The 27,259-nt window shown below is 45.4% G+C and overlaps 2 protein-coding genes across 2 annotated transcripts in view; both read left to right on the top strand.

The window, feature by feature from the left end:
- Window positions 1-5,932: 5,932 nt before the first annotated feature.
- id3 (inhibitor of DNA binding 3) lies at window positions 5,933-7,531 on the top strand. The gene is made up of 3 exons (XM_083633907.1): window positions 5,933-6,394; window positions 6,897-6,969; window positions 7,448-7,531. Exons 1-2 carry the CDS (start codon window positions 6,086-6,088, stop codon window positions 6,948-6,950), a joined length of 363 nt encoding a protein of 120 aa, XP_083490033.1. The 5' UTR covers window positions 5,933-6,085; the 3' UTR covers window positions 6,951-6,969; window positions 7,448-7,531.
- Window positions 7,532-15,948: 8,417 nt separating this feature from the next.
- Window positions 15,949-27,259, top strand: part of e2f2 (E2F transcription factor 2) — a gene marked incomplete at both ends in the record, with an annotated part of 64,433 nt that continues 53,122 nt past the window's right edge. The window contains one exon of the mRNA XM_083633813.1: window positions 15,949-16,239. Within this exon, the coding sequence (XP_083489939.1) occupies window positions 15,949-16,239 (291 nt within the window). The remainder of the gene's footprint in view (window positions 16,240-27,259) is intronic.

The raw sequence follows: 27,259 nt of genomic DNA, 5'->3' as shown, positions 1-27,259 counted from the left end.
GCCGAGTTCAGGGGGAATTAAATTAATTAAATATTAAATGAATTATAAGAGCGGAGCCTTCAACGCCAAACATAATTGTATGCATTGTATTCATTTATGCAATAAATGGTTAATTCTATGACTTGAGAGTTCTTGAATGAACAGCAGCGGATGGAAACGCGCATTATTTCGCATTTTACTTTTGCTGACTTTCTGAAAATTCGATGACAATTTTGCGATACCTTTGGATGGGAACCCAACCCGTGACTCATCAGTGGGCAGTAGGATACAGCCATGTCTGCACAGTGTCAAAGTCACGCATCCATCCATATATAATAATGCTCATAAGAGATGGGCGTATACATTGCCAGTCCGACAGCCATTGCAAACAATTACGAACAATCAAATCACCCTCAACTAACAGTTCAGTTATGTTTTATAGCTCCTCATCACAAGCAGGCCTGAGAAAAGGGCCCTACACATTATAATAGCATGGACTCCACACACTGGGATCAAGAAGCACGATGTCTGAGTTTGGCCTTAACGATGCTTACGTGAAGCCAGATGTTTCTCCTCGTTCTCCTGTCAGGGACGATCAAAAGGACACAACAGCGGCGCCGGCCGCCATGTTCTGCTCAGCCGTCACACGGCGAGCAGAACAGCTTGCTTGTTTTTGCCCAGAGAGACCATGGACTTCACGACCTTCTGGCTGGAGCATCACACCTGCCTTGCCTCTGTGTTCCTGGATGAACAGAGCAGTCCAATATTCCCAGCCAGGGCCATGGCCATCTGACGCCACCATAGGAATGATAACCCGACGTTCCCAGAATAGATAACGTGAAAACAACACCTGTCTCTCACTTTCACTATGCACTCCTCGAGTGCTGTAATAATCAAATGATGCCAAACGTACAAACAGTTGGATTTACATAGACACAATGTCGCCTATTTCTGTCGGGGGTTATGCAAATAAAAGTGGTTCCTATTCTGTTCCAAAGAATAACTGAGATGAATGATGAATGGATGAGTATAGACACAGGCACACGCATAACACACACACACACACACACACACACACACACACACACAAAACATAATTAACAATTGGCCTACGCAAAAAAACAAAAAAAAAGTCACACTTGGCACAAAACGTCCTTCTTGTCTGTCATGAGTGGTCCAGGTCAGCAGGGACAGAGGCTCTGGGGGAGCGTGGGCCGTTCAAAGCTGGAGGAGAACACTGTAGCGTCTTTGATGAACACGGAGGAGAGGAGGAGGATTCCTGCATGACACACACACACACACACACACACACACACACACACACACACACACACACACACTCACACACACACACACACACACACACACACACACACACACACACACACACACACACTCACACTCACACACACACACACACACACACACACACACACACACACACACACACACACACACAGGCGGACAAAGAATTAAGTTTCACTGTTTCTTTGCCACTTTAATTATGCCTGAGATGGGCCTGTACTTGTGGAAGAAAGAGATACCCTTCTGTATACAAGCCTGCCTCTCCACATAACAGTATGGTGCTTTACCCCCTCCATCTCTCCCTCCCTCCCTCCATCTCTCCCTCTCCTCCCTCCCTCCCTCCCTCCCTCCCTCTCCTCCCTCTCCTCTGTGTCATCTCACAAGATGACCCTCGTTCCTCTCTGCACTCTGTTCTGTTGGAAAAGTGACGCTTTGTTTTTTGTTTTTTATATTTTATTTTGAAAAAGAGACCCTTTGTTGACGTCCGCGTTGTTAAGTGAAAGGTTTTCTTTTGGGTAAAGATGACTGTGTCCTGTCGGGAGTGTTTAAAGGCTGTAAGGCCCAATGAAGGCCAGGGGGGGGTGGGTGGGGGGGGGCTTACATGGCAACCCATGGTCAAGCAGTGTTTAGGCTGTTAGATTACTCCTTTAAAAAGTAATCTAATTACTTAATTACGAAAAGTTATAGTTATGTTACGTTTACTATATTACTTTAGCTACCCCCCCCCCCCCCCCCCCCCCCCCCCACTCCCCCAAGGTCAAGTGAGGTACAACCTGTTTAGCCGGCTCCTTTTAGGACTGAATCTACTTTACTGTAACAATAATTAACCTTACAGGAGGAGTCAACAATCAGCCAAACTGCTGACTTTTTAGTTTAGGACAAACAACGAATTGTGTTCTGGCAACGCAGAAGTCTCACATAGCCAGACCTATCATCTCCACACTTTGTTTTAGGCCTGTGCAGCACTGGAGAAATGTAATGCTTGAGGGTACTTGGATTAGTAACTGTAATATAATTACATTTTGGAAATTGTAATCTTACATTACTAGTTGCTTTACAGCGCAACACTGATGGGCAAGGTAGTGCCAAAACACACACACACACACACACACACACACACACACACACACACACACACACACACACACACACACACACACACACACACACACACACACACACACACACACACACACACACACATTTGCCTATATTAATTTACACAGTCACGCAAATGGAACAGATGTTTCAGCCTATTGTTATAGGCTATAGGATTTTCCATTATTTGACACTTTTTTGTCAATAAAGTATGAAATAGAAATTTAATTGAGAGAAAGTCAGAGAGAGAGAGAGAGAGAGAGAGAGAGAAGGGAGAGGGAGAGCGAGAGAGGAGGGGGCGCTGCTAATTATGCATGGCGATTGTTGATGGCTTGATTGTGTGCGTCCAGCTGCACGGAGCAGAGGGGAGAGGGAGAGAGAGAGAGAGAGAGAGAGGCAGACTCACAGCGGAGAGAGAGAGGCAGACTCACTGACGCCAGGGGAGGAATTCTCCCATCCATTGAAAGAGAGACCCGATTGTGTCCGGGGCCTTTCCGACGAGCACCTGATCCCTGCCCAGACACACACAGCGTGCGTGTGTGTGTGTGTGTGTGTGTGTGTGTGTGTGTGTGTGTGTGTGTGTGTGTGTGTGTGTGTGTGTGTGTGTGTGTGTGTGTGTGTGTGTGTGTGTGTGTGTGTGTGTGTGTGTGTGTGTGTGTGTGTGTGTGTGTGTGTGTGTGTGTGTGTGTGTGTCAGTGTGTGTTCACGGATTGAGAGCTATGGAATCCGCAGACAGCCAATACAAACGCTGCCATGGGGACCAGAGCAAGCTACTGTGTTGGCATGTTTTTTGAGATTCTAGAAATAGCTGCTCCTGCCTAAAAATGAACATGGATTTAAATGAGTTGGCGGGGGGGGGGGGGTCAGGAGTAGAGGGGGGGGGGGGTCAGGGGGGGTCAAGCACGGGCATCATGAAACCATGCTGACACCAGTCAGCATGCAGGCTTAATCCCAAATCCAATAATCTATTGCCCCAGCAGTTTGCTGCAGTCAGCAAATACTAATCATTATTTTCCCACCCGACATGGGAGTTTTAGGACAATATTTGTCCTGCACTTGACATATTTAAGAAAGATATTTGAGGTCAAAGTCTTGTTTGGATAGTCGGCGCCGCTCACCAAATCTATTTCTAAAATAGCAATCGAGCAAACTCCGCTCTCACGGTTCAATATTGTGGTTTTGCTCTTAACTGACTGACTTGTCATAAAGGGTCAAAGGGGGGGAACATGATTGGCGAGACAAGGCAGTGGGTATAGCGACCTTAGCCAGCGCTGACATGAACATCTGTTTCAACCACTGCATGCACGGGATGGATACGTCCAGCCGGGCGTAATTACGCACAAATGTGTCCAGAGAATGAACACAACAAATGCAAGACTCTCAATATGTATAGGCTAAGTTTGCCACTCATCTTTAAACACTGTTTTTCTTGTTTCTTTTTATAGGTGCCGACGAGAGAATACATCTGTCAGCGCCGTTACAGCATCACCCATAAAATATGATTTACGACATGGATACTATAGGTTCGGCCCTCTCAGTTCTGATTGGATCAGACACGTTCAAAGTCGTTGCCAAATTCCTGATAAACGCACACCTGTTACCGCAGGTGTGTCAATGGAAATATGAACGCACAACTGAGGATTATACTCTGGCACCCGTTGGCCGATGATGAGCGTTCATTTGAAATAGTGGTTCAACAACTTTGACAGTGAAAAAAGCATTCAGTCATTAATTAATTAATTAATTCAATAACAGTCATTATTGTTGATTGAATAGATATTTAAATCCTGTCATGCCAAACAACACCTTAACCTTAAAATGATTGCACCACCACAGTCCTTCGTATTTGTATTGTTAAATATTGGATGTGTGCTGCAACTGCTTTGCTATCACTCACGCAGGTTGTCTATCTGCTCGAACAAACTATTATTACGCTGGAAATATTGTATATCGTAATAATGCATCTAAATGCAACGTTTGATTTGGGTAGCTACTTATTTCTCCAACTTCTCTGAGTTCCTCTGGGAGTGCAGTGGGATAGGGGGCGGGAGGAGGAGGGAGGAGGAGGAGGAGGAGGAGGGAGTTTCCTTGAGTGACAGTCGCAGTCGGCCAATGGGGTGTGTGAGCGCCTGTGCTCTGCTCCTCTCTGGCGGCGCACGGGGGAGGGCGGGCCGTCTGCCAGAGAGGGGAGTGCGCGTCGGGGTGAATGGATGACGTCGGGAGGCTGGCGCCAGCATGTCTGGGACTGGCGCGTTAGATCAACACAGCTGGGCCGGGCTAGGACACACAGCTGGCTCAGGCCCGCATTCCTCCACAAAACAGGCTTGTGAGAAAAGGGGAAAATAAGACCCAAATAGGAGCAGAAGGGGACGAACTTTGATGTAAACCAAAAGGGAACAAACTATGGAATTGTTAAAATGTATTTTCATGCAATAATTTCCCGCAGGAGGTTAGATTTTGCCATTGTGTATTCATAGTGACTTGACAGCTTCATTGTGCTCTAATATGGTACTTACAGACATTTTGAGTTATACTATGCAGCTCACATAGCCTATAGGAGGAGGATAAGCCAACAAAATGCTCAATCGATTCATTCGTAGTCACTTATTATTAATGATAATTAGTAATACATTATTAGCAATTCATTCATTTCCAAACAACCTGACCCACTGACCTTTTACCTATATTGTCCCCATATTCAATATCATAGCTTGGTGCAGAGGGAATAAACAAGTCAAGAGACAAACAGCTGCTGTTGAATGTGTCAACGTGGTGTGGTGATAAAAGATTAAAAGTATTAATCATTCCATTTGATAGTGTTGCCCTGTCATTTACGAGCTTGTCTCTCCTCCGCTGGTGAGGTGACAATGGACTGCTTCTGACTCCACCATTCAAATCAATCAGATTTAGCCTGCTGCAAGTCAAGGGTTCACAAACGGTCTCATATCAGGGATCTAATAAATAATAGGCAAATAAATATACATTAGAACGCGGACATCCGTTTGATAAGCTCCAGAGGAATTCTGGGAAGATTGTTGGTGTAGATATGATTTATTACAGCATTATAAGTGTTTACACTGTCAGTTGGGAGGGAGCAGTGCGGTCAGCCAATCAAAGCAATAGCTATTGTCTTGTTGCACTACTTAGGGAGTGGAGAAATTGTGAAATTAAACTATTTAACTGGGAAACCCCGCAAGGACCCCCTGCTGGCCGCCGGACAATTAACACTCTGAAAGCTTTGGATAAGTGATGTCTATTTCAAATAGCTACAATGTAGCTACCTGAAAGAGGTGGATGATCATTGATGGACAATCGCCTTAGGGGCACCCCAGCCTCATTTCCTCATTCTTTCACCTACCCCCCCCCCCCCCCTCCCCCAGTAGGCGATACTATCAGCCAATCAAAACCGTCACGCTCCTCAAACCCGTCAGGAAATCTTTACGCGGGCCAATCAGAGCGCAGGGGGTTTATTTATATGCGAGGAAGGGGGCGTCAACAGGCGCGCAGTGTATAAAAGCTTAACTTGACACCGCTGCCACAGCACTGAAGCTGGTCAGGACAGGGGGCAGGGAAGCGCCAACAGGGAGAAAACCATCATCACTCACCAACTTCTTACATCACAACTGAGTTCCGTGCGGGGTTTTATTTTTTTGTGTGCGCGTATTTTTGTGTGCGTATTTTCCCACCGCTTCCTCTCGTCGTCATGAAAGCCATCAGTCCTGTGCGCTCGGTGAGGAGCTGCTACAAGGCAGTGCGCTGCATCTCGGACCAGAGTCTCGCCATCACGCGGAATAATAAGCCTGTGTCTCTGCTGGAGGAGCCCGTGGGCGCCCTGTGCGACATGAACGACTGCTACTCCAAGCTGAAGGCGCTTGTGCCCAGCATCCCGCAGAACCAGACGGTGAGCCAGGTGGAGATCCTGCAACACGTCATCGACTACATCTTCGACCTGCAGATCGCGCTGGAGGCGGACACCACCACAGCCACGCCGGACATGGTGCTCTCAATACAGGTGAGGAGGCGAGAGAGAGAGAGAGAGAGAGAGAGAGGTGGACCGATATGGTTGTCCTTCATCAAGAGGCTAAAACATCATTCTTGCTCGAAGTGTCCTTGAGCAAGACACTGGAACACTACCAGCTCCAGTTTTGCGATCTGTCTCAACTAAACTCTTTATAGAGACAAAATAAATCCCCCCCCTATGGGAATCAATAACATACATTAAGGTTTAACCTATAGGTCAATTCTTTCTGGATTGGTAATAGCCTACGTTTGCTGGTGAAACTGTTGTCTCTTGAAAATAAGTTCTACAACGTGCATCTGTGTGTGCTTGGTGCTCATATGGTAACAGTGTTACAGTAGCTGATCATGTGGCGTGGGCGAATATGTGATGATGCATGATGTGGGGGAAATGTTCTGCACAGACAATTACTAATTTCTTCTATTTGATGATATCAGTGTTCAAGCGTTGCCAGCAACTCTGACCTCATCTTCTCTCTGTGTTGCTTTCCCTTCAGACTGCAGATCTCACTCACAATTTCTCCAAAGAAGAGGGGCGGTTGTGCCATTAGAAGGGTGATAACAGATACGGTATGTTTTGTTTTTGTTTTCTATGCATACATGTGTCATAGACGAACATATCTATGTAAATGCATGCAAATCACAAGATGTCAAATGTGGCTGTGCATGGGCTACACAGCCGGCACGTTCTTCTTGTGCAGAATGAGGACAGAGTTCTTGTTTGTGTTTTTTTCTAACTTGAAATAAAAGCCCCGTAAATACCAACTGACATCGTCTTGGGGGGGGGTTTATTGATATGCAGAAGGAGTTGAAGGGTCTCCCATAGCCTCCACACACTCACCATGGTGGTTGCCAATTAGGCAGGCCAGTGAATGTGTGGCGGATTCATTGCTATCTGCCTGGGGTTCATGAACGTTCCACGCTAGGCGCCAGTCTGTCTGCTCCCCTCCGAAGGGAGGGAGGGAGGGAGGGAGGGAGGGCGGGCGGGCCGGGCGGGCGAGGAGGGAGAGATCTGACTTCACTTTTCTTGCTTTCTCTCTCCGTGCAGGTGCAGGGAAACACATGTCTCCACTTCACTCCGGCCAAGAGGACAAGAGGGGCAGAAAGGGTGGGATAGGTATTTGGAGAGGAGGAGGAGGAGGAGGAGGAGGAGGAGGAGGAGGAGGAGGAGGAGGAGGGGGTGAAGGCGAAAGAAAGAAAGGACAGAAAGAAGCGGACTGTTTCCTAGATGACAGTAGTGTTATGCCGCAGGACCAGACTCATTCTTTGGCCGGCGGACAGACAAATCAACCAACCAAAGCTGAAAGCATACTTTGAGATGTGAAAGGACACTGTTTGTACGAACCCCCTCCCACCCCCCCTTCCCAAGCACAGATTCCCTATAGCTAGAAGTGTATCCATGCATAGTTGTTCTTTTATTTCCCTTTTTTTTTTTTTGCGTGTCACATTCCAAAACCAATTTTGTGGGCCAAACGGTGTTTTTAGCTACACCCCATTTTCTACACCCGAGTCTTACACCACCACGTCACGCCCCCCCCCCCCCCCCTCCTCTCATCTGTTTTGCAATGATGTGGATGGAGGCTGTTGCAACTGAATGAGAATGTGTACACATCTCCTGTGAGTGTGCAAGGTGTGCCAGTGTGGAGCTCAAGTAGAAGGTGCTGTCCTTCCTGAATGGTGGGTGGGTGGTGGGTGGGTTGGGGGTGGGGGGGGGGGTCACCTTAGGTATAATCAGAACTCTATACTAGAGTCGATTGTAAATGTTTGTAGGGATTGTGTTGATTTCTACAGACAGTTGTGCTGTGAGTTTCATAAACTCGTTACGATCAAGTGTGCTTTGTATGTACTGCGTTCTTATGTAATGAAATAAAAAGAAAAGATGTTGTGAAACAGCTTGGAGGAGATGGAATTGTTCATTCTGATGGGTTTGATGGCAGATGTTCCTCAGAAGGTGCAGGGAGATGTTGACGTGCTTCTTTAGGCTTCGGATGACAGTGAAACGCTGATACAACAGGATGTATTCAGAAGAATCTTGAGGTTGTGTGGTGGGAAATCAAACGGAGGGAGTTTCCTACGAGTGTCTCTATTTTTCCATAGACATGTTCAACCACCAGGGCCAGATATGAAGACACTCCACCAGGGCCAGATATGAAGACACTCCACCCGACATTGTCTATCGAAACAGAGGATGCATGAGAAGTCGCATACAACCGTTCAAAACATCTCGAAAAGTGTTGCTTTTTAGTAACGCTGTATCAACAGTTATGACATCAGATCAGCGTGTGTGTGTGTGTGTTAGGGAAGATGACCTTGGAGGCTGAGGAGTATAGGCTATGTGACCTGTAATGCCATACCATACTGCCAAACTCACTCAAATAAAATGAATGTTATAGTCTGGGTATGGCTGCATTAATCATAAAAAAAAAGTCAAACGTATTAATAACTAAGAACGGAAGCCGCTGTCTGATGATACATGGCTATTTGGAATGACATGAGAATGCCATACTTACACACGTTTGGTCTCAAAAGCCAAACAAGCTACTCCACCTTGTGGATTCATCCGGAATTTCAGGCATTAGATATTATGAACTAAAGCAGGGCATAGGCCCATTTCACATGCAGCAACCGTTTGAGGCGCTAAAGCAGGAAGTGAAGTGGGTGTAACCAATCACATCAATGAGGGACCTGGCACTGGAACGCCTACATGGAATGGTATTGGTTGCACCAGCTTTACTTCCTGCTTTACCTCCTGAAAACGGTTGCTGTGAAAATGGGTCTATGGTGCGCTACTAACAGCATCTCATCATACCAACACATCTCAGTGGGAAATGTGTGTATCATGTTAGCTTATATTGTTATTTACTGAGTCTTTACAAGAATAGAAAAACAATGGATAACAGACAACCATCACACACACACACACACACACACACACACACACACACACACACACACACACACACACACACACCGGTGGCTCTCAAAGTGGGGTCTGGAGACCCCCAGGGGTCCTTGAGGGGGTTCCAGGGGGTCGCCGTCAAAAAAAGGGTAATCGTTTATTTTCACTAGAATTCCATCCATAACAATGACAGAATCTAATTATGACTATTTTGGTCATGGATTGTGGCGACCCTCCTATTCTCCTGTGGCCTCGTCTTGCAGGAGGAGCCTGGTGTTGGGATGCTTAGGCTGATTGGGTGCACCTGGGCCCGGTGTTGTACTCCTTGGACTGTAAAAGCCTTCAGAGCATTCAGTCAAATTCAAATTGGCTTTATTGGCATGAATGTGATAGCAACAATATTGCCAAAGTATCAAGAAACAACAAACATATCAGTGTCTCTAGGGGTCACTAGGGGTCACTCACTGTCCCTCAGGTTGTCCTCATGTGTGAAGATTATCCTGCTGAACACTGGTTCGCGTTTGATTAAGCTTGCGGTGCCCAGAGACCTTGTTTGAAGCATCGCGCCAAAAACCCATTCAAAAATCCCATAGAAAGAAACAGTGAAGAACCATGAAGTCCGGGACTTCCGCGTTCTGACTACAAAAATACGTCATCCCTGGGGCTCTCTACTGGACAGACAGGTAAGCCCTGTCTCCTTCTCCTAGGACTTTTAATTTTTTTTTAATTTTGAGAGCTCATTAAGATCTTTGAAGTGTGGAATTACAGAGTTCAACTTGAAGTAAATATTCCTTGTTTCTTCCAAATGTTTTACATTGTAGGAGGAATAGAAGTGCAACTCCCTCCTCTCCCTCTCCTTTTGTGATTATATTAGAAACTTACGTTACAGACATCGTATGTGATGTCACGTTGAAGGCTGGGTTCACCCAGGCTAGTTGGGGTCGTTAGGCTGATTGGGTGCACCTGGGCCCGGTGCACTCACTGGGCAGAAGACCTTCAGACCATTCAGTCTCTAGTCTCCCTCCTAGTTTGTGTTGTCTAGTTATTTTTTCCTCTTAGTTTTAGTTATTCATAAATTCTTGTAACTTTGACTTTGATATATGACTCCCCTCGTGTGTTACTTCATTGAGCCGAGGGGAGTCATACACCAAAGTCAAAATTACAACAATAACTTATTAGCTCAAACGAATGGGAAATAACCTAACAGACAACAGAAAGGAACAGAACAAAAGATGTATCAATTAGGAGGGAGAGACTGAATGGTGTGACAGGGCCAAATGGGGGTCTGTGGACTCATTTGTGTCAGTTTAGAGGTCCTTGAAAACGTTTGAGAACCACTGACACACAGTCCAACATACAAAATAGAGCTTGTTCTAACCTACAATATGTGGCCACACTGGCCAGTGATGAGACTATGACTCCATCTAGTGGTGGGAAAGGGTTATCGATGTAAAGAGCAAAGTCTTTTAAGCAAAGTCTTTCCAAGTCAAGTCTCAGGTCTTTGGTCACAAGTCCAAGTCAAGTCTCTTATGGGTGAGTGTTCTATCATCTGCTGCATACCATCCAGTCTGCTTAGAACACTGCATAGCTCGAACTAAGAGATTCAAAGCATGTAGGCCACTGTATTATCCACACACTATCTATTAGCATACAGCATCAGCTGTTGATTAGTTGACATTATTATTAATATACATTTCCTTAATGTTAATACACACAAAAATAAAGATTGTTCACAAGTCCCAAATCTCAAGTCCAAGTCAAATCTCAAGTCTTTGAGGACAAGTCAAGTCTCACACACACACACACACACGTTCTCTTGTATCCTTGCGGAATGTTTGGCAGTGTTTGTCACAGTGTTTGCACCACAGAAGACAACCTCAAGTAGATTAAGCAGGACTGATGCTTGAGGCTGTTGTATTGCAGATGTGATGCCAGTAAACACCACTAGATGGGGTTGTTGGTTGAGCATGCGATGACTTGTATCTTGTTGAAATCCCAGGAATGCAAGCAGGACAGGAGATAAGCTTGTTCCTCACCCATAGATGGATGTCACGACAATGAACCCAGGAAAGGTCAAGTGTTGCTTTGACGTCAAACGCACCCCTTCCACATTGGCAACATAGCCTAAACGTCAGAGTGCCCCCCTCTGACACGGAGGACAAGGCAACACTGACACAGCCTAAACGTCAGCTCATAATGTGAGGAGTCCATTATGTCATGAATAAGTTGTGTCATGTCAAACAAAAGGCCATCATTACAGGGTTCATACAGACATTACAACATGAAATTCAACGACTTTCAAGTACTTTTTCAATTATTTTTTTCCCCCCGTTTTCAAGGAGTGTCTACACTCTACAGATATAAACAATTCAATTGAGTACTTTTTAAAGATCTTTTTACTTTAAATGAAATCGAACACTAAACTTGCGATTGAATTTACACACCAAAAGGGAAAATATACTCTTTCCAAGTAAACACATTGTCATTTCAAAATTACAATCTTAAATGACAGTAATTGGTTGAGTTTAAGAAGATTGTCCAAATGACTGACTGGTCATTTGGGTGGCTGTAGCTCAGGCTGTAGCTCAGGAGGTAGAGCGAGTCGTCCACTAATCGCTTTGGATAAAAGAGGTCGGTGGTTCGATTCCCGGCTCCTCCAGTCTGCATGTCGAAGTGTCCTTGGGCAAGACACTGAACCCCAAATTGCTCCCGTTGGTGTGCCAGCACCCTGCGTGGTAACCTGCCGCCATCGGTGTGTGAATGGGTGAATGTACCTACTGACTGTAAAGCGCTTTGGATAAAAGTGCTATATAAATGCAGGCCATTTTACCATTGATTGAATGATTGACAGGTGTCGATCACTGTCATGATCGGCTCTTTTAGGGGAGTGAGCTGATACTGCACAAGCTTGTGAAACATCATATTGCCTCCTGACGTCTGCAGCATAAACTGTAAACAACTAAAAAAACACAGACACAGAGACCCAAACTACCCTAACGCAGGCAGGGGGGAATCCTGACACAAATGAGACAGATGAACAGCTGGACGCATGCTTTTCCATAGCGTAAGGTCCAATAACTCATTTAAAACGTATGCGGTTCATTTGAAATTCAATTACTTTTAAGCACCTTGTTATTTTTGTTGTTGTTGCTATTTTCAAGGTATTCCAGGACTTGATTTTTTTTCTTCTCAAAATCCAAGCACTTCAAGCCCCCTGGCAGAAAGAACCCTCTCATTACTGTGAACACTCTGTATGGAGGATGACAACATGTCCCTCTGTTTGCCTGAGCCATACGGAGCAGCCAGTGTGAGCTATTTCACACTAGACTCACAAGAGCCTTAAACACACACGGAGCATATTGACTTAACACCTGAACCTGAGGGGTTCTTCTTTCTCTGTTGAAAGCTATTAATACAATGCCAGTCAGTGTAAAATTGAGTACATAGACTTAATATTAAGTCACTGATATGCAGTGTTGGGGAAACTACTTTAAAACTGTAGTTTACCCAATTATAGTTACGTCTCACAATGAAAGGTTTTTAGCTTGTCAAACAAAACTACTTAACAAAAAGTAGCTCAACTCCAAATAGGCGACACCACAGGAAAGTGGAATCATATGTTAGACAGAGGTACAAATTAACTGACACTGAGTTTTATTTTAGGACTATGTAGTCATCCTCACTTGGGCAACCCGAGGATGTGTTTTAAGGACATGCTACATTTCTATTTGATTGCAGACCTCTTGATCACAAACCACACATGATTTTAATCAAAAGCAGGCGATTTTCATTAACTGACAACTGCGGCCAATGAGCTGTGACATTAGGCTATATATTGTGTCATGTTGTAGCTATGGCAAAGAAAGTCATGAGAATACTATGAATATGTAGATTGTAATTAACAAAGTAGTTAACTAAAAAGCTACTGAGATTTGAATGCACCCAACTACCGCAAATTGTATCATTAAACTAATCATTCATATCACGGTTTGTGAAAACGAAACCAATTAGGAGTATCAGGTTACGTAATTGCCCCAACACTGCTGATATGAAATTAATGTTTTACCATACTAGGGATCTCGATTCCTATAGGGTGGAGACTCTGGACTGACTGACAGACAGACAGACAGACAGACAGACAGACAGACAGACAGACAGACAGACAGACAGACACCACCCACCTAGGCACCATCGTGCAACTCCATCGGCTCATACCAGGAAGGATTTATTACATCACTGATGACATCACAATTGCTCGATTGACATCTCAACTGCTCGAGTTACATCACTGATGACATCACAATTGCTCAAGTGACATCACTGATGATATCACAATTGTGACACTCACCGCTGTCAGCCTTGAACTAAGATTGGGGGCATGGAGGAAGTGATACCATGAAGTGGTAGCCATGTCACCTCACAGCAAGAATGTCCTGGGTTCGATTCCCGCCTGGGACGCTGTTGGCACTGAGGCCCATTCCCATGTCCTCAGTGCCCACGGCCCAGGTGGGGTCGTCAAAAAGGGCCTTTCTATGTGAAGTCTGCATGTTCTCCGCGTGCTCCCCTGGCGTTGCCTCCAGATAGGAACCCCCGCTAAAAAAAACATGCAAAAAATATAAAAATAATAATTGTGTGGTCCAATCATAGACTGCATAAAAGAGGTCCAATCACCCTCTTAAAATAATGGCCTAAGTCAATTTTGAGGAAAATTATATTTTTGCCTAAATCATGTCTTCATGATGCTGGCCCCCTCTGGTAAAATGGCCTAAGTCCTTAATTGAAAAGATCATGCTGTTCCTACCTGGTAGTGCAATTGCCTCTATGTCAAGCGTGTGCCATTTTATTTTTGCCTAAGTTAAGACAATGTGACTTAAGCAAAAATAAAACGGCCTAAGTCACACGCTTGACATAGAATGCAACTGTAAGTCAGGCCTAAGTCAGTTTTTTTTGCCTAAGTCACAGTGGCATGTTTGTAAATTGGCCAAAGTCACCTAATCAGTCATCTAATCGTTTTATGTTACATAGCCTAATTGACAGACAGTGTTATTTGTATGTCAATAGTCATCTATTGTCATAACATTTTTTGTGGAATGAATAATAAATATCATATAATTCTGTATTTGGTTCAGTTTTTTATGTTTTCTGAAAAACTTGAAAAAGTGACTTAGGCCATCATTTTAAGAGGGTGACAATATGCTTAAGCAGGCAACATTGTCAGCATCCCTCTCCCCCTCAACCCTCTGTAGTGTCATTATCAACTATCTGAAGTGAATGGACCATCATGGATATGGTGATTTCCCGGGAACTTTAACTCTCTTTAACACATGACAATAGGCTTGCCAGCGTTGGGAGTTTACCCCATTAGGGGTCAAGTCATATGGCTTGGACTGGGCTGGGCTGGGCTGGATGGGGGAGGGAGGGGGTTGTTTTCTTTCAATATCTCTTCTGAGCCAATAAGCAAGAGTGTTACTGAATGAATCCAATTATAATCCACAAATTATCCTCAGGAGCAACACCTTGTAATAGGCTACAATGCACCAGTGTTTAAATAGAGAGGAACATTTGCTCTCTTCATCCGTCGCCCTTGTCCAGATAGAGGGATTTTTATACATTATTACAAAGCACACGTTTGAATTGTGACATGTATCTAAAATATTTTAAAATGCCATTAGAATGATTGAAAATGTAGGTCAAATCTTTGTGAAATATGCTTTCCTGGCTTGCATTAACAATGTAACTACTGACTGTGGTAACAACAACGTTACAACAATATGACTATGTATATTTACTAGGTAGTACAGACCAATCTTCATCATTCATATTGAAAATAATAAAGTGGTCATTGTCTGTGTAGGTCCAGACTGGTCACAAAAGAACACCCTGTTCCACAACCCAGCTGCTGTCGCTTTAAGACCAGACCACGCCCAGATACAACTGTTTTATGCAAATGTGACAAGCCGAGCGTGCCGTCAGCAAATCAGAAACCAGTTCCAACCGCGGGAGATCTAAATTTCGCGGGACGAAGTTTGGCGGTAAAAAGGCTGTTCTTCTTCTACAGCTCTTGTCCCCCTTGTATGGAGAGCGGAGCTCGGAGGTGGACAGACAGGAGTCACAGCCAGCCTCGTCTTCCGTGTGTATCTGAGGGATTCACACACACACACAGTCAGTGACTGAACCTACTGCTCAATGAAAGCAACGAGCCTCCTGCTAACTGGACTCTGAAATACTGGACTTTTTCTGAATTGTGCCTCTATCTGGCCAGCAATAATAACCCGCAAGGCAAGTTTTTACTCTGTAATTTGTTGCGTCAACGTTAACGTTACCGGACAAAGGATAACAGCGCTGACCAAGCCGCTGTCGCTATTTTAGTAACTGACAAAAATATTTCGAGATAACGTTACACCAAATCTAATTCATGCGTTTTGCACTGTAACATGCTGATTTCAGCTGTGTGACATTTTCTTATTACAATCGCAGCAGGGTTGAAATCTATTTCGCCAGCAGGCCAGCAGCAACAGTGACGTTAGCTTGCTGTTAACACAGGGGAGCGTATTATAATCTGCACCGCGCTTGGGCTAACGTTAACAGCAGACCTCTCTCTCCCTTCGCCTGAGCGGACCCGCTTTACTTTATTGAGCCTATTCATGAAAATGATGCGGATGCCTGCAGGCGTCTCCCCGGCTGGCTCTGGCCGGGCAGCAGCCTCTCTGACCGGCTGTGCGCAGCAGAAGATGAAGGCTTTGTACAGTGCCTCCGGAGGAGGAGTGAAGACCGACTTCGGACTGTCCAGCCCGCCGATGAGCACGGTACCGGCCGGCTACTTCACCCAGATACGCAACACCTCCGCGGCGGAACAAAGAGCCAACAACAACAGCCTGTACTCAACCCCCCACGGACCCGAGACAGCGAAACCCATCAGATCATCCTCCGGTCGACTCCCGGTAAAGAATCAAGCAAACACCCACTGAAGACATGCTAACGAGCTGTAGCTTAAACTAGGCCTATATTCACATTATAATAACTCTGCTGTCCCGTACAGTGTGTGTGTGTGTGGGCGGAATAATTCTTGATTTCCATCGCTATGCATATTGTAGCAGCGTTTCAAATGTGTGTTTTTTTGACGTGATAAGCCACAGAGGAGCCACTGTGGGCTGCTGCGGTTTGACGTGAATGAATGGCGTGTGTCCATGCATGTTGACGCCTGAGAAACTAGTTTGTGCGTCTGTGTAGCCTACGTGACATCTCCCCCGCAGCCCAGCTGTAGCTAGACACACGCAGTTGAGGGGGTGAGGGGTGGGTGAGGGGTGACCGTGCTCACTGAGTGTTTGGGGGGCCCCAATTGTGAATAGGATGCATAGTGACCCCACAGTGGGAGACTGCTGGGGGTGGTTTTAAAGACTCCCAACAATATCTGGGGGGGGGGGGGGGGGGGGGGGGTGTGTCCCCCCGTCCCCTGATATAATAAACTCCTAGCATTTAATTACACTTAAATTGCATTAAATTGCATTGATCCAGTTCTATCTATGACCCACATTAAAACTCTTGATTAGTACTAGAGAGAGGGACTTGGGGGATGTCGCCCAACCAGCTATTACCAGTCGTTTGAGCAGAAATGCCCCCCCTTTCCGAGCCGCCTTATTTAGACAGCTTGTTTTGTGATTACTCCCTACGGCAGCTGTCCCAAATATAACCACTCAACATGTACCCAACTATCTGGTCTGCACCTGTCGTATGGGCCTTCCAGGGCCTGCGTAACCTGTCTGTATCACGCAGGGGGGTGGGGGGGGGGTTACAGAGAGGTTGTCCCTGTCTGAGGCAACTGCTGTGTTTTCCCAGGAGTTGCACACAAGGAAGGAACCCGTGGAGACGTTGAGACACTTTCATTCATGGCGATCAATCAATCAATCACCTTTTATTTCAGACACATTGGTCCATAAAAAACAATACAAAACATAAAAAGCAATACAAAAACATTTAAAAGAGATGCAGATAAAGCATCAGCACAGACACCTATGCTAAAAATAAAACCAAACAGTGTATTTTTAAAAAACATATAGACTGCGGGTCCAGTGCTTCCAGAAGCAAGACAAGTACCTTGTGTCACTCTGTGATATGTCAGTTAGGGATACAATAATTTTATTTTTAGATCCAGTGAGTCTACACATGAAGCTATGCATAAAATTCCTCAAAACAGCATGAACATTAGCCGCGCAATGTTATAGCTTTGTTACGTTCAGAAAATACTACGAGTGTCGTATCCTAGTCGTGTATAATACACCTGTGTGCTGCCTGTTTTGATGGGCTTTTCTCTGCAGACATCTTACGACCCTCCAGGTCAAGATATACTGGGAGGAGCTGAGAGGATTGGATAAGGAGTAAGCAATATGTGTGCGTTCTCCACCTGCTGCTGCTGGTTGTTTTTGTGTCGTGTGGGCCTCCCCTCTCGAGCCTGCTGGCCGGGCCTGGAGCCGCAGCAGAGCTAAAGCAGTTAGCAGGCAGAGAGCTGCAGCAGAGCTAAAGCAGTTAGCAGGCAGAGAGCTAAAGCAGTTAGCAGGCAGAGAGCTGCAGCAGAGCTAAAGCAGTTAGCAGGCAGAGAGCTGCAGCAGAGCTAAAGCGGTTAGCAGGCAGAGAGCTGCAGCAGAGCTAAAGCAGTTAGCAGGCAGAGAGCTGCAGCAGAGCTAAAGCGGTTAGCAGGCAGAGAGCAGCAGCAGGGCTAAAGCAGTTAGCAGGCAGAGAGCTGCAGCAGAGCTAAAGCAGTTAGCAGGCAGAGAGCTGCAGCAGAGCTAAAGCAGTTAGCAGGCAGAGAGCTGCAGCAGAGCTAAAGCAGTTAGCGGGCAGAGAGCCGCAGCAGAGCTAAAGCAGTTAGCAGGCAGAGAGCAGCAGCAGGGCTAAAGCAGTTAGCAGGCAGAGAGCCGCAGCAGAGCTAAAGCAGTTAGCAGGCAGAGAGCCGCAGCAGAGCTAAAGCAGTTAGCAGGCAGAGAGCAGCAGCAGGGCTAAAGCAGTTAGCAGGCAGAGAGCCGCAGCAGAGCTAAAGCAGTTAGCAGGCAGAGAGATGCAGCAGAGCTAAAGCAGTTAGCAGGCAGAGAGCCGCAGCAGAGCTAAAGCAGTTAGCAGGCAGAGAGCTGCAGCAGAGCTAAAGCAGTTAGCAGGCAGAGAGCTGCAGCAGAGCTAAAGCAGTTAGCAGGCAGAGAGCTGCAGCAGGGCTAAAGCAGTTAGTAGGCAGAGAGCTGCAGCAGAGCTAGAGCAGTTAGCAGGCAGAGAGCTGCAGCAGAGCTAAAGCAGTTAGCAGGCAGAGAGCAGCAGCAGGGCTAAAGCAGTTAGCAGGCAGAGAGCTGCAGCAGAGCTAAAGCAGTTAGCAGGCAGAGAGATGCAGCAGGGCTAAAGCAGTTAGCAGGCAGAGAGCTGCAGCAGAGCTAAAGCAGTTAGCAGGCAGAGAGCTGCAGCAGAGCTAAAGCAGTTAGCAGGCAGAGAGCTGCAGCAGAGCTAGAGCAGTTAGCAGGCAGAGAGCTGCAGCAGAGCTAGAGCAGTTAGCAGGCAGAGAGCTGCAGCAGAGCTAAAGCAGTTAGCAGGCAGAGAGCTGCAGCAGAGCTAAAGCAGTTAGCAGGCAGAGAGCTGCAGCAGAGCTAAAGCAGTTAGCAGGCAGAGAGCTGCAGCAGAGCTAAAGCAGTTAGCAGGCAGAGAGCTGCAGCAGGGCTAAAGCAGTTAGCAGGCAGAGAGCTGCAGCAGAGCTAGAGCAGTTAGCAGGCAGAGAGCTGCAGCAGAGCTAAAGCAGTTAGCAGGCAGAGAGCTGCAGCAGAGCTAAAGCGGTTAGCCGCACAGAGTGGTCTCCAAATCTCATCATTAACCCCCTGCCCTTAGAGCCCTCTTCACTAGGCCAGTCCAAGAGGATTAGCTGGCCATAAGTAAGGTGACCAAATGTAGGCTAGTAAGGCAGCTACCACCTGGCTTATCATAGACTAAAGGTGAATCGTTATTATTACCATGGTGCTGCCCAAGCCTGCATAGTGGTAATAAATAATAACAATAGTGATTAAGAATAGCCCTGGTTTTGTTCACAGACTAACGCTAACCCTTAGCATGAATTGCTACAGATGGTGTAGACTGTAACACTGGGTGTTAGTAGGGTCAAGTGTATGTGGTGGTGTCATTGGGAGATGGTGACATGCCTCTGATAAGCAGCCTGAGGATGCGGAGTGTGTTTTCACACTGATATGAAACCATTGTCTGTCTATTCTTTTCTCCCTGCCGTAAATGCTGCTGACTAGAGGGAAACTCCTCCTACTCTGTGTTTGGCTCAGGCGTGTTACAAAAGTGAGGTGGTGTAATAGTAGGGCTAGCTAGCTAGCCTAGCGCCTGTTCTCAGTTATGACACTATAACGTGCACAGGCCCATATCACAGCTGCTGGCAACGTCTCTATCTCCAAAATGTGAGCTTGGGTGGGACGGACTGATGAAATGACAGAACAGGTTTCATAATAAGTCCCAAACTCCCACGGTTATGAAACTTCCTCTGCACACAGATAGATGATGCGCGTTTTTTCAATCAATATAACAAAAGCAAGTTTGTGTGAGAGACCAAATATTTCCGGGTGAAAACTTTGAAGTGAACATCTTTCAGGCTTATCAGGTGTGAACCAGAAGAAAGTGGTGAAAGAACCAACTAAAGCCTGTGTGTCTCCCCTCTGTCTGGTGAGTTGTGAAACTCATTTCTCAGTGACTTGGCCCAGGCAGAAGGCCCAAGCACTGGGCAGTCGTTAAAAATACACTGGAAACCCACAGAGATGTCTCCCTTCCTTCCTCTGTCCCTCTCTCTATCCTAGAAACACACTGGAAACGCACAGAGAGAACCTTAAGCTTGCTTTATACTCACTGTGCCGTGAAGGGCGCGGGGGAGGAGCGAGGGCCGCGAGCGTCAAATGACGTCAATGTGTTGGGCGCGACCTCCGTAGGCCCCGCCCACCGCGTACCTGACGATTTTTCTCACACCGCGACCTCCGCACGGCTTCTCTCCAAACATGGCCGCTTTCGAGCCACTGAGCCCTGAACACTGAGCTGTGTTTTCACCACATTTCTTGACCCATGTGGTAGGCTAAACTTTGATTTGCAACTGTTTGTTTTTAGTCATTTCACCAAGTCAATGTGTTGTGTTGAGAGAGATTAAAAGCAGCACAGAGTAGGCTATCAGGGCTGAGAACTGAAACGGCTATTCAGTCAAAACAAGTTTGGTGATTCCTTCATGTGCTGATGTGCGGTCGTTTGAGAGTGAAAGCGCACAATACACTTCCGAGTATAAAAGCATCTGCCCCAGCGCGAGGTCCGCACGTGACTCGCGGAGCTCCACCTCCATGAGCGCTTCAGGGTCCCTCCTCGAGTCCCTTCCTTCCTCTGTCCCCGTCTCTCTCACAGAAGCCCTTTTCCCACATGCGTACCGGAAAATTACCTGTAAGTCAATATCGGACATTTCCCTGAATTTCCCTTCACACCTTAGCGCGCGCATATGGGAATCTAGTCGTCAAATAGCCGGTATGTTGGGGGGCGGGGGGAGCTTATTTGGGGGGGCGGCAAAACTTCACTCAGTCCTCCGTACTTATTCGCAGCAGCCTGACACAGGACAGACGCAGCGAGAATGGCAGAGGCTTGCAAGGCAAGCTGCCCAACGCTTGTAGCCTATGTATGTAGAGAAAGCAAATGCACTAAGCGAAGTGGAAGTAGTTTGCTTTGATGTGCGCGAATGATTAGATGATGCACTTTGAAGAAGTTGGGATCCGTGTCTGAGAGAAATAGTTGCTGGTTCGATGTTTATCCGTTCACCTGCGTCGCGTTGAAGCACTTTTTACAGACTGGCTTCGTTTGATGTGTCCGGGGTTGCCTTCGGAAATCAGCAAGCTGACATATTGCTCTTATTAGGCTATCACAAGATCATTTCGCCAGTTTGCTTTAATGTGCGCGAATGATTAGATTATGCCCGGTGGAACATTAAGCAACGTGTGTAGGCTACACTTCGCCCATGATTGAAGGACCGCTGTCGCGGAAAATGACTGGACCCGTTTCCACTTGCGTCTCCTTAAGAGCATACCGCTCTTCTGACTGGCTCCAAACTGGTGAAATGTCGGGGACGACGGGGTCGCGCTTATACCGGCACGGTGCCTTTCTCACTTGCAGGCATTACACCACATTCCGGTCATTTTGCGGTACAAAGCGCATGTGGGAAAAGGGCTAGAGAAACACAGTGGAGAAGATGATCTCACAGGCACAGCTTCCTCTTTTCAGAAGAACAACAAACAGAGAGAAGAAGACGTTTCTCCCTGGCCTCTTTTTCTTTGCTGAGTTGTTGTTTAACCAAGTCCTCACTGACCTGCATGAAGATGATTTGCATAGAGAGGATTTACTGTAGTAAAGGAGGCAGGTGTCCTGCTGAGAAGCCTCTGGCCATGTTGTTGCGCTAACTGCTGACCAAAATCAGAATTGTTTGTTCAGTTACCCCCTTTTCTCGGTTCTTTTTGAGAACCAATAGAGAGCCAAAGTGAACGTCACTTCCTGCTTCACCACTGTACCAGAGATTTTCAACCGCCATTTATTTTCCCATAGACATTTTCTAAAATGCTTGTAAAAATAGTTTTACTTGTTCAAACCAAACGGTTCAGCTATATTTAGAAACAGAAGAGATTGCATAATATTTCACTCGGACCCAAAAAATTGCGATTTAAAGCAAAATATTTTTTCAATGTTTTTTTGTTGTTGTTGTTTTGGTCCGATTCTAAATATACCTCAACCGGTTTGGTTTGACCAAGTAAAACTATTTTTATAAGCATTTTATGAAATGTCTATGGGGAAAATAAGTGGCGGATGAAAATCTCTGGTACAGTGCTGAAGCAGGAAGTTGCGTTCACTTTGGCTCTCTACAATACTGTTGTGATCGACACATTATGGACTGTACTGTATCATGAGAAATATGACTGAACAGTTCTCTCCAGGTTAAAACTACATTTTTGACCTGTCCTGATCAAAGGCTGATCCAATCAGGAGCCCCGTCCTCACATCCTGAGATCATTCAGAGAGCCAGACTGAATCTAATCAGCACCAAGATGCTGATTAAATCATCCCTCAGGTGACTTCACACCTCTGAATGGTTCAAAGCACAGCTCACCACGGGTGGGGTCGCTCCCTCCCAGTCCCCAGACTGAAAGGAGCCGGGCCACCCCCCCCTCGAGGGATCGGGGGGGCCCTAAGGACACTTCCTCCCTCTTAGCAAAAGAGGGTTCGGTCGAACCTTCTAACCAGACGCCATTGGCCAATCAGGTGTACGCCCACGTCCACCGATTGGTCGAACTACCACAACAAAACCGCTGCACACAGCAGAGTTCAGCAGTCTACAGTATGAGTCTCAACTAAGCTTTCGTGCGCAGCGGAAGGGTCTGGAGGAGCCAGGAAGCCAGCTCCCCTCCCCCGCTCGCTGCACCCCCTGCGCTGCAACAAAGGCCTGACCAGGGCCTCAGAAGGAACCAGGCCTCACTCAGAAAACGCCTACCAAAGGCCAGCCGTAAGTCCCACGAGACATAGCATGCTTACACTGAGATAGTTATACTTAATCTCAGTTTAATTTAAGTCGGTTTAGCGTTATAAGTCGCAGGGAAAAACCTCCTTACGCTTCCAGACTTACCACAGCCTGGCATAACGCCAGCTGTTGACCAAGCTTCCAGGCAAGAACGCCTGACTGACGACCCTCCCCGCGCACCGCACGTGCAGGAGAAGAAGAAGAACGCCACACCGCAGCAGGGCAAACCAACGGCTGCAGAAAGACACACCGTGGCCCCAGTCGCAGAACCCACAGCCGACGAAGGACGCAGAAGACCCACCGTGGCTGGCATCCAGCCACAGCCGCAGCACTCCTTCGACTCAACCAGCAGAGAGACTGCACGTCCACCCCCGGCATCGTCGACCCCCATCAGACGTCCGCTGCATGCTTGCCCAGGCCAGATCGCACGTCGGCCCCGACGTCAACTCAGCCAAACCTCGAACCTCCTCCTCAACTCAGCCAAACCTACAGCGCACAGGACAGCCGTGCCAACAACGGAACGATTCACTTAGCAGAGTGAATCCGCGTGAGAGTTTATGGTTTAATGGTTCTGGGCAGAGTTAGGGGTTAAAATGCATTTATCATGTATGTTGACTGTTAGAGATCTGTGAAAAGTGATGCCTTGCATGTTCTCTCTCTCCCTTGTCCTCGCTCTCTCTCTCTCTCTCTCTCTCGATCTCCCTCTCTCTCCTTCCACAATTTTGGCAAGACCGCCATTTTGAAAAAGAGGCGGTCTACACACGATCAGCCCGCCTCTCAGCCAATCCTGTGATTACATCACAGAGACAGCCAGAACGAGCCCCTCCGCCCTCCTTCTCTCACACACACACACACACACACACACACACACACACACACACACGAGTACTAATTAACACACACACACACACATTCAGGCCTGCCAGCCAGGCAGACTTAAACACACACACACACACACACACACACACACACACACACAGTGATACAATGTTTATTCAGATTAGTTATTAGCGATAGATGTGGTAGAGTATTAGTCATGAAAGTAAATGTGATGAACTGATATTTTAATCATTATGTTAATGTCAATTGATATTGTGATTTATTAAATCTTTTTATTACATAATGCTATGAATCTTGGTGGTTATTCATGAGGTATTTTATCTGTGGAAATCTGTGACAGAAGCTTACGGACTTTGACCTTCAATTAACTGTACAATGTACACTATATCACTATGAGACTGATATGACAATTTGGTTTGGTGTCTAATCTAGTCATAACTGACTTTTAGACAGGTCTGTAGCCTTAACTACAGTGGTGCCCCGAATCTTACAGAGAATACAATATTTTCTGTCAAATCTAATAAAGTTATGAATATTAATAATTCATAATTATTAATAATCATATTTCATAACCAAACCAGCTCCTGCGAGCACAACAATACCAATTAGTGACACACTGGATCCTTGTAGGGCAATTTTCTTTTCACTTGGCCCCCATGCAGGTAGGTCAGAGAGCACAGGTTCGAGTACCCACATCCAGCCAGGGATGCAAACTATAGCCACCTTTACCTGAGAGAGTCAGGTTTTGTGTGTTTGCCCTGGTATCTGTCACCCTTTTCACTCATGAGTTTACGTCAAGGTTATAAATAGTTTTGGATTTTTTCATTCGTTTTTATTTTTTATTAGTTTTGACTTTTTGTTTTCAATTTCAGTTTGGTTTTCATGAGTTTTTAAGGTGGGTTTGATCGTTTAGTTTAGTTTTTATTTTTGAAAATGCTTAGTTTTAGTTTAGTTTTTATTAGTTTCAGTGTTAGTTTGAGTCTTTTTGCCCCTTTCCTTTTTTTTTTTGTAATATGGGGTGTTTGTCAGCGGCGAGATTCACAGGGGTCATAAAATATGATCGATGTAGGAAAATAGATTTAATCTCCAATCAAAATACTAGGCTTATTATGTATGAAATACTGTAAACAAAGACTGAAACTAAGGACATTTTCTCTTCAATTTTATTTTATTTTAGTTTGTTTTGTAAACACACAATACCAGTTTCAGTTAGTTATCGTTTTTTTGTAAAGCTTAGTTTTTTTTTTTTTTTCAGTTTATTTCATGTTTTTTCAATTCTAGTTTTCATTTTTTTGTTAGTTTTCGTTAACTATAATAACCTTGGTTTACATCACTCCTGCAGCTGGCAGGGAGTCTGGTCTTGCCTCAAGGACACTTAATGTAAACTAACGTAAACGTGCATGCATTGATTCTGTGACCCAATCACTTCCTTCAACTCATAACAACATATCATAAGCACGTTCTCATTGGCTGGTGAGATAAAAGGACAGTGGGCTCTCAACTTGGAAAGCCTGGGATCCTTTAAAAAAGGACTGAAGGCTTAGTTACCTGGAGGGACGTGCTTTTGAAAAACACAAAGTTAATGGGTGACTTTAGTGTCATTAATCCTCATAACTGTAGTAAAAGCATGTGAGGTTTAGCGGGGGTGTCTGTTCAACTGTTGATAATGTTTCACACTCTTGCGTTAGTTTCTGGTTGACAGTCGTGTAAATGTGTTACAGGATTTAGTGGTGAATCCAAAGTCGAGGGAAACCCTTTGTTCGTAGGACATCAGGTTGAACCTAGACCTTCACCTTAGCTTCTCTACTGTAGGACAGCAGGTTGAACCTAGACCTTCACCTTAGCTTCTCTACTGTAGGACAGCAGGTTGAACCTAGACCTTCACCTTAGCTTCTCTACTGGGGAAGGAATCTTACAAGGACGTCATCACTCATTTTGTTACCCAATAGATTTTCTGAAGGGCAAAATGAAAATGTTTTCATAAGATGCATAGACCCAAACAACACCATTGGGAATAATATGTAGCTGTATGTATGCTTACTTTATTAGGTGGTGGTAGCACTGGTGCTAGTAAGCAAAACAAAAATACTGTAGTACAAAGACACACAGGTGGAAGTTAAACATAATGGTATGCTACTATATGCTTTATTATTGGTCAAAATTAATTTGGTCATATAGATAGGAATGGGTATCGTTAAGATGTCAACCTTAGCCTACTACTACTAACTGATACTGCTGTATCGATCTTGCACTTCAATTATGATATTGTTATCAGTTATTTTTGTAAATGAAGAATAGAAATGGCTTTATTTAACAAAAGCAGCGAAATCTTTAAATGGGTGTGTTGATCAATTCAATATGATCATCTGATCTCAGATCAGAGCACTCTGGACAGAGCGTCAACAGGTTTTACTCGCAAAATATAACTAAATAAAATATGATGATTTGTTATTCATTAAACTATCCAGCGTTAACGCTCATGTGGCAATAATAATTGTATTTTCTTCATCTCCAGTAGCACCCATTTGCGAGTGGATCATTATTTCTCTTCGCACAGAATAATTGTTAATAGCATTATGCTAGCAAAACTGTAGCTAACACACATTTCCAGATTTGCATGGAACGCGTCAGCACAGTCAGAGGCACCTCCGGCTCTTCCTGACCATGCTGTGTGTGTGTGTGTGTGTGTGTGTGTGTGTGTGGGGGGGGGGGGGGGGGCAGAAACAGACAGATAGTAAATGAAACAGCCTGCTAGTACAAACCAAGGGAAGAGTTTCTCAGCTCTCTTTAGTAGGAATACAAGCCCCTTCTGCTCGGCAGGTTTCTGTTGAAATCGGGCTGCTTATAAACTTGCAGGACCTTCCTGTATTTTGTCACCCTGGTCAGGAGCCCCTGTGGTCAGATCCCATTCAGGCAGAGTGCTCACACAGCTTTGGGGTGTGAGAGCAGACACATTGGCCCCGTTAACACTCATCTGAAAGCTCTCTCTCTCTCTCTCTCTCTCTCTCTCTCTCTCTCTCTCTCTCTCTCTCTCTCTCTCTCTCTCTCTCTCTCTCTCTCCCTCTCTCTCTCTCTTCCTCTCTCTCTCTCTCTCTCTCTCTCTCTCTCTCTTCCTCTCTCTCTCTCTCTCTCTCTCTCTCTCAATTTCAATTCAATTCAAAGGGCTTTATTGGCATGATAAGGTGCATCTTACATTGCCAAAGCATACATTAGCAACACTTAGCAGTTACAAAGAATCAAAAACAGAAAACAAGACATTTTGTTACCCAGTAACATAAATCACAAAATCTGAAGATATTCAAAGAGGAAGAGAAAAGAAAATTAAATGGAATGCGATAAGATAGAATATAATAGAAGACTATTGTTGACCGGAATCTATTCAGAACAATAACAGAACAGTAATAAATGGGCGGTTAAATGGTGATAGTGCAAATAGTGAGCAATTACAGCATATTAACAAAAATTCACAGAATCTGTAAATAACCGTTGTTATTTTGAAATCTTCAGAAGAGAGCGAAAAACCAATCAAAGCAAAAAGAGAATAAAATAAAATAGAATAGAATAAG

The sequence above is a fragment of the Poromitra crassiceps genome (genome assembly GCF_964638095.1).
Source record: "Poromitra crassiceps genome assembly, chromosome: 3".
NCBI lineage: Eukaryota > Metazoa > Chordata > Actinopteri > Beryciformes > Melamphaidae > Poromitra > Poromitra crassiceps.
The sequence above is the reverse complement of the archived record's forward strand: the minus strand, read 5'-3'. Positions and strand labels throughout refer to the sequence as shown.